At 46.6% G+C, this 8,322-nt stretch overlaps 1 protein-coding gene across 5 annotated transcripts in view; it reads right to left on the bottom strand.

Moving 5' to 3' along the window:
• Positions 1-8,195, bottom strand: part of CCDC169 (coiled-coil domain containing 169) — a 41,275-nt gene extending 33,080 nt beyond the window's left edge. For 2 of the 5 annotated variants that reach the window (XM_006037587.3, XM_025193991.1), the window contains exon 1: positions 7,968-8,195. In XM_006037587.3, the coding sequence (XP_006037649.2) occupies positions 7,968-8,038 (71 nt within the window). In that variant the 5' untranslated portion in view covers positions 8,039-8,195. Of the gene's footprint in view, positions 1-718; positions 828-5,284; positions 5,390-7,967 lie in introns of those variants that run through there. The other 3 variants (XM_025193988.1, XM_025193989.1, XM_025193990.1) reach the window with 3 other exon arrangements.
• Between the last annotated feature and the right edge of the window lie 127 nt (positions 8,196-8,322).

Genomic DNA, 8,322 nt, shown 5'->3' with positions numbered 1-8,322 from the left:
CCTGCTTCAGCCCATGTGGCCGGCGGGGACCGGCGCAGGGCGGGGCCGTTATGCAAATGAGAAAGCAAGGGGCGGGGCCAGGAACAGAAACCCTGCAATGTGGGAGAGGGGAGGAGCTGGCATGCAAATGAGGAAGGGAGGGGTGGGGCGAGGAAGGGACACTGTGAAATGAGGGGGGAGGGGAGGAGCCACACCACGTTGGCAAAATCAAGCTGACGTGGTGCCTGTGGGAACCCTGTCCCTTCCCCAGCCCTTCAGCAGCCATTAGGAAGCCGCTGAGGGGCTGGGGGAGGGACAAGGAGTGGGAATGAAAGTAAACAGTGTTACTTTTGTTTCCTGTCGCAGCACCGCGGGCCACAGAAAATTGCTTGACAGGCCGCATGGTGGCTCGTGGGCCGTATTTTGGACAAGCCTGGCCTAGCAGAACCCTCTGCCCTTGTAGGTGACCAGAAGGATGGAGAGCAGTAACAGACTGGAGAGGGCAATATACATTCCCTCCCTCTCCACAAAAAAGTCCAACAGTCACAATGCTGTGAAGTGGGATGGAAGAAAAGAAATCTTGTCTGTAGAAGTCATGAGCATTGTAGATGGGGAACATTATATGCAAGATAACTACTGATCAATAAGCATATACAAAAGGTATAAAAACATGGTTTAAAGGCGGCACTCTGACAGAAATGCAAGAAGATGGGAGTTGGGAATTAGCTGGAATGCTTACCATTGCTTTCTGGCATCATGAACTAACTAGTAAATAACCATCCATGCTTACGACAGCCGCCTGATTTTCCCTGGAGATTTCCTTTGATCTGATGGGGAAGTCTGACCTGCTTTGTTTTACAAGAATTGAGATCATAATCTAAAACAATACAACTGCAAGCACAAAACTGGGTACCACAACATGAGCGTGCTATTTTGTCCTGCTACTGACTAAGGATTTACAGTGTTTGTTTTTGTGACCAGTTTGAGGAGGACATTCTGACGGTCACATGAGTATTTAGATGAGCTTTCAGGAAGGTAGAATAAAAAACCCCCTCCATACTCCAAAACTTGTATAGCAAAAGCTCCAGTTGAAATTAGTTAGAACGAGAGCTGAACTGGTAAAGCCATACAAAGTCTAGTTTCCCTTCTATGACAAATCCCAACTTTAGCATTCATATCAGTAGGAGAATGATAACTATAACTAGAACAGATGTGCTTGCAGCTTGCAACCAAAGTAATTTTTATCCCTGTTAATATTAAAAAATCATATACAGTAGCTCCTAAAGATCAAATAAGATCACGTTCTTCCTTCTGCATCATTAGCAAAAATGCTAGCCAAGTCCCAGTTACATTTACTCTTGATGAGAATATGCACAGAAAAAACAGGTGACATTGGGTGTTAAGGCTGAATTTGCTACACTGGTAGCTAGGCAAAAAATCTTCCATCTCACTTGTCAGCTGAAATTGACAGCAATTTTGAAAAACAAAAATCACATTGTTATTAAACATTTCCACTGCTGTAGTATCTACATCCAACAGCCATGTTGGGCTCTCATTATGTATGACTATCACAGCTGTATGAATATCTGCAAACCACAGTCCCTGCTCTGGAGGAGAGAAAATCTGAGCTCAGTGCTGTACAGGTGCCTGACCATGCAGAACAGCTTGTAGGATCAGTGTCTTGGTTTTTACTTGGAGGGGTTGTGGTGTGCTTTGAGATGATCTTAATCTCAAAGCATTTAAGGTTTTGAAACTTCCCCACATCAGAAGACAATTTACAACCCTTACAGTGGGAACACTTAAACGTGTGCTTAAATCTCATGGATTTCAGTGGAAAATAACCATATCTGTAGTGATGTCCTGAACAGAAAAGCTTTCCTGAATCACAGCCTCTATGCAAAAAAAATACTCAGATAACCAAGTGCTGGCTGAAGCATGAAAAGATGAAAACTGGCTGGGTTTCTGGTTTAAGATTTTCTTTTCTTTTCTTTCTTTTTTTTTTTACAGGTGCTATTTTTTGTTGTTACTTGTTTCTGATCTTTAGTGGCAGCCCTACAACTCCTTGCCCTGAGTGTGGGCACAATAACTGTCACTAAAACCATAACAAGTCTTACTAGACACTTATTCTTACTAGACATTAGACAAGTATAAACGTGACTTTTAAGCATTCTTAGTTGTATACCATTATACACACTAAACTTCCCTCCCTCTCAAAAACATTTCACATGATATTTGCCAAATAATCATTTTGCTGACTTTTGTCTACAGTAACATAACTGTTAACATAACAAGTTAAATTCTTCTTTAACTTCTTTGAATTTGTTTAGATATTTCATGGTAATATATCAACAACCAACCAACTTGAGACTGTAAATCCCTTGCTTAGAGAAGTCTCTTTGGTAGACTCATACAAGTAGAAGTCATGGTTCATCAGTGTAAGAGGCAGTCAATGTCTGGTCTATTGGGCCTGATCCAAAGCCCATTAAATTAAGTTTGTGGAGCAACTCCCATTGATTTCAGTGGGCTTTGGATCAATTCCTAAGTGAACAGTATGTACAGCAATGGTAAGCCATACACGTATGATGTGGAATAGCCTATAAGAAAGGGAAATCATTGTTTAAGATTCCAGTTGGTAATACAAGATTTATAGTTAACCATGTCATATCACATCATTAATAAAGTTAAATGTACATACAGTATCTTCCATTGGTCAGCAAAAGAACAAAAAACCTGGGGAATAGCATGCATATTCTAACTGTGAATGTTGTTGTCAGAGAGCAGGTAAAGTGCATTATACATTAAAATAGACAATGAATGTTAATTACAGCATGAAAAGGAGACTGCCTGTCTTGGTTCAAATAAGAAGGTCTACTGGTACCAGACACAACCTGCGTTAAAGGTCATGCCTGGTATAGATGGGAAGAATAGAAAATCAATGGACTGATGGATTAGACTCAGAAATTAGACCTGGTAGGTAAATGAAACAATGAGATCTAATTTCTGATGTTCCAATGTTCCTTTTTTGGTTTCAGGTTCCACTTTCCCCTCTTTTACCCCTCCCAAGAGCTTTAAAAAAAGAAGCTATGGGGTCTAAAATGGCCTAACTATCTCAAGTACCTACCCTGGGTAAAGCCAACAGACCTCAGCTTCTCTCCAAACAATCATTTGCTGGTAAGCCTTAATGGGATTTGCAAGCAAAGTCTTTTGACCAATAATTTTCTGACCAAATATATCTGCATCATATAGAACTAGTAGGAATGGACCATCTACCTCACCCTGGCTTGAGAAAGACTGGACCAGACAAGCTAAATGGTATTACAACAGCGAGAAATACAGCAGGGTCCAGAGCAAAAGCTTTCATGGCCAAATTCCCAGCCCAGAGCATCCACCCGTGACTGACAACAAAGAGCCTTGCTGAGAGCATCTACAAAAGCCATACTTCAGCTGTATGCATACATTGTTGTGCAGCACTACAAAGCACCTTTTGCTGCATCAGCATTTTGAAGCACTACAAAAATAGAGTGCTACAGTGTACATACATTCAGAAAACTGGCTGGAGTGCTGCAAAGTGCCACCAAAGGCACACTTTCTAGCAATAGGGCAGCAACAGCTAATCTGGGCAGCAACAGCTGCTTGGGCTGCCTTGCCTACTTGATTAGCTGTTGCCACCATCACTAAGGAGCAAGGCAGCAGAGACCTGTGACAGCCCCTGCAGCAAGCAGAGATGCAGCTCTGCTCCCCACAGGTTGTTAGGGATCCAGTTGCTCTCACTCCCTCCCCTTTGGGTGTGTGTGGGGAAAGCAGAGCACTTGGGAATGCTGAAGAACTGAGAAATCCCGAGTAGCACTAAGGTAGCTGTCTACACTTTATGTGTGGCACTACAAAAGGTGCTATAAACAGCCTGAACACATAGACAAATATTTTTTGTAGTGCTACAAGGGCATATATAGTACAAAAGCGAAGTGTGGACATAGTCTTTGTACCCCCTGCCCCTTTACTATCCTATCACTTCTTGCCCTTGGATCTCTCTGTTTTGTCAGACACAGAAACGGTAACTACCATGCACAGCAGTCCACTTGAAATTCAACAAGAGGACTAATCCTTCTTAATCCTTTCCTCTCCTCTAAGAAGGATTTATTTGACAAAATGAGAGACTTTAGCTCTTCTCTCTATCCTCTCTTTGACAAAGGGATTTTGATCAATTTTGATTATGTTTTGCATAACCAACCTAATCAAATTTCGCAATGTTGTATATGTATTTTTTATTCTGTCTCACACATATCCCAATGATACAATCCCATGCCTTGGTACAACTTTTCTAACATGTCTCTCATGGGACTAAGTAGACTGAAGTCTACTCAAAACCATAAATGATGCTTACCTATTTAGCATAAGGTAACAGGGTCATGTAAACACCTTTGACTCTGGGAGTGCTCATTCCATCCAAATTAGCAAACCAGAGTGTCAGTTTTCTAAGCTGATGCCCAGTTCTTTGAAAGATAAAACTTCAGTGAAGTTGGAGCAGTATATGGGGCACTGCTGTAAATAAATGAAATGCTAGGTAACAAATACATTACATAGCAACAAAGCTTTACTGGAATAAACAAACTGTGAAAGATAACTGCCTTTGCACCTCCTTTCTTATTTAGAACCACACACAGAGGTAAAAGTAGCCCTGTAATTCTACGTCAGTGGATCTCTTTTTCCTTCCTCTCTCTAATTTTAATTCTGGATAACACTGAAAGACTGGGGTGCAGGGGGAGGATTGTATTCTACAGACCAGATTTTGAGAGGTGCTAAGCACAATGTCACTGTTCATTCTCTGTGCCTCTGAAAATCATGTTTTTAATTAAAACTAGCATCCAATATAACTCAGTAGCCTATCCCATTCTGACCTGCACTTCTGTTTAGTATACGTGCTAATACTTCCCCCAACTTTGCTCAACCAAATGGAATGACTTAAAAGCAACTTGCCAGGAGCTGGATGGCCACAGCTCATTAGCACAAAACAAAGCAGGTTCTAGTTATCTTCATCTTGGACATAGTGCAGAAGTATGATTGTGCAGGGGTAAGCAAGATGGAAGAATTCATGGCCACTCAAAGAGTAGTTTCCAGCATGAGCTGTGCCCCTTGGACCTCAGAGAAAGCTACCAAAGCCAACTGGGTTCTACAATGAGAAGAGGTCAAATTTGGCAAGTTACTTCTAAATCAGAAGTTCCATGCTCCAACCGAGACGGTGCAGGGACGGCAGGAATAATGTGTCTTCTATAGGCCACAAAGAGAAACATTATTTATAGAGACCTACCTAATTTGCGGGGGCTGCTCCCTGATTTTGCAGAAAGAACTCAGACCCAGGCAGCCATGTCATGGGCGGAGTGTGCCCCCCTTGATTGGCCGAAGGGTCCTGGTGGCCCTGCCCCTTGGCACTGATTGGCTGTGGGGGCTGCCTGTCATGTGGTTCCACCCCTCACCACTGACTGATTGCAAGGGCTGCCTATCATGCAGCCCTGCCTCTTGTCGCCAATTGGTGGAGACGGATGGGGTCACATGACAGGCAGCCCTCGCAGCAGGCAGGGGTGGCAGCCGCCTTGCTGGCAGTCCTTAGAGCAGGCAGCCCACCCCTGCTACCAAGCTGCTGCAGCACTCGATAAATTTGAGGGTTTTTTCCGTGGATTTCGTGGGCATTGTCCGGATTTCCTGGAATCTGCGAAATCATAAATTTGGTACGTTCCTAATTATGTGCCACACCACAGCGTTCCACTGTCATTCCATCCTACAAAACTAATGTGTATATAATATATACACATTATATATTATACATATATAAATATAACATTAGACACACTACTGTATTTACTTATATACAATATGCCCCAAAATAAGATACATGCCTGAATTTTAAAGGGCAGAATGAAAAAAAAAGATCTTTCCTCATAGTAACTGAGTAGCAGTAGCTAGGGAGCTGAACCTGCTCACTGCTATGCTCTCTTTGGATCAGTGTTTCTCAACTGGTGAGTCACGACCCAAACATGGGTCACAAGAATATGTGAACAGGTGGCGAGGAAGTCCCAGAAAAACCTGCAAAAGCATGGGTTTCCCCTTGCAGGCTGAAAGTGTTCCAGCCTGCAAGCACTACTTGAGATGTCTGGTGGTAGTAGGCACAAGTGCATCAGCGTGCAAGTGCACATGGCCAGCATACAGCAAGGCCAGGATGTGGGAGCAGCTCCAGCCACTGGACGTAGGGAAGTGTATGGGGAGTGGGGGATGGAAGTCCAGGGGACTGTCTAGAGGGCTGGGGGGACGTGTGTGTGTGTGCATGCACAGGTGCTGGGGACTGTGGCCAGGCATAGAGCTGTGGCAGGGCAGGGGAAGTTGGGAGGGTGCGGGGAGTAGATGCCTGGACCTTCAGCAGGGGAAGAAGGCAGGGGAGCTCCTTCACAGCAGGGAGTTGCGTGCCTGGGCCAGTAGCACGGGGCCAGTGCCCATGTACACAGGGGCCTGCACTCGCTGCTTGTGCTCTGGCCCAAGCAAGACAGAGGCAGCTGGGCCCCCCCCCCAGCAGAACTGGGGGGCAGGGGGGCAGGGGACTACGGATCAGGAATGAAGGAAACCAACATGGCCGAAAAATCAGGGGGCTGTGGCTTGGGGGTGAGGGACATTGGCAGGGGACTGTGGGTTGGGCACTGGCAGGGCCAGGGGGTTGCGGGTTCGGACAAGCCATCGACCTTGGCAAATGGGTCCCTGAATGAAAAAGGTTGAGAACCCTGCTTTAGATCACAGATTTTACTTTTCCTTTTGCTCAGCAAGCGGCAAATTGCTCTTACTGTATTTGTCGCAGATAATGCACACTTCAGATTCACACAGCTGGTGTTTTGAAGAGGTGCGTGTGTATGCAATATGTGAGTATACTGTGGCCATGCACATACATTCCCACAGACACTCAACTACATTAAAAGAACAGTCCTAAAATTCCAAAGTCAAACATGCAAGTTAGGAAATGTCAGTAATATCTGACATCCTAACTTGGCTCCCTGGTATGTATGCTTTACAATAAAGGCTTTAATTACACGATCACATGCTTCTCACTACTCTTTCCCCCAGGACCCCTGTCTCAGTGCACAGAAAGGATGGCACACACTAAATCAGGCTTAACCAGGAGACCATCCTATCTCTGTCACTGCACATTTTCCAATTTCTGCAACAAATTAAATGGGGGTCCCACATATGCTGCTCTCTTTTACCAACCATCTCCGATTCACCTTCAACCCAAATGCTGAATGCAACAAAGGCCCTACAGAAAAAAACAGTACATGCTCATGTAATCAAAAGACTGTAGTGTAACGCACCAGCACACAGGAGGCGCATTCACATTGCACCGACGTTTTGGGCATTTCCTGACTCCTAAATGCTTGGCTTCCAGAGTCCAGCAATGATTTTTTTAAATACAGCTTCTCATGTTCTTAGTTCTTAAACGTTTTTCGGGGGTGGAGGAAGGTTTTATTTATCCCTTTCCTTTGGGCAAACTGAAAACCCAGTGAGTCTATCTTGGACCTGAACAGTGACCTCCATGCGGGTTGGCAGCAGGTTACAACCGTGAGATGGCACACAAGGGCCTCTGCTGAGTTGCTGACACAAGTGGCAGGATGCACCCCCTGGGAGCGAGCACGCTTCACAGGAGGGTCCCCAGCCAGTGGCCTTAGAGGAAGGAGGATGCTGGGGTGTTGCTGGAGGGGGTCATGTCCGCCAGGCAGTGATGCTCCCTGCCCCTTTCCTTTGCGCCCAGCAGGGCGGCGCCACTCTGCTCCCCCCAGCACCACCCCCAGCCCCATTGGCTCTGCCCCTCCCTGGCTCCCAGCGCCTGTCCTGGCCTCCTCACCTGCTCCCAGCTCCAAGCCCAGCCAGGTGCCTCCCCCTCCTGCCCCCCAGCTCTGGCTCAGCCTGACCCAGCCCCCAGGGCCCTCAGCTTGAGGCTCCGCCCCGCCACTTACGTCATCCGCTCCTCCTGCCCCAGCTCCAGCCGCAGCTGCTCGGGGTCGCGCGCGCCGCTGGCCTCCCCCATGGCCCCGCCCGCCGGCCGTCGCCCTTGGAGACGCGAACGCCGTCGCCCGGAGTGGCGCTCACGTGACGCGCCGCGCCACCAGCAACAGCAGGTGTCGAGTCACGTGACTGCCCTCCAGCGCGGCAGGCCGGCGAGCCACGTGAGAGCTCCGGCAGGTTCCACCCGGTTAGATTCAAACGGCGGGGGCGGGGCCAATCGCCCTCTACAGTATTTGCTCGCATACACACGCGGTTACCCCCGCCCCCACAAGAATCAGCTGCTGGGGACAATCACAGCGGAGTGCG

Source organism: Alligator sinensis, unplaced genomic scaffold, assembly GCF_000455745.1.
Source record: "Alligator sinensis unplaced genomic scaffold, ASM45574v1 scaffold1312_1, whole genome shotgun sequence".
Taxonomy (NCBI): domain Eukaryota; kingdom Metazoa; phylum Chordata; order Crocodylia; family Alligatoridae; genus Alligator; species Alligator sinensis.
This window is presented reverse-complemented; position numbering and strand designations above follow the sequence as displayed.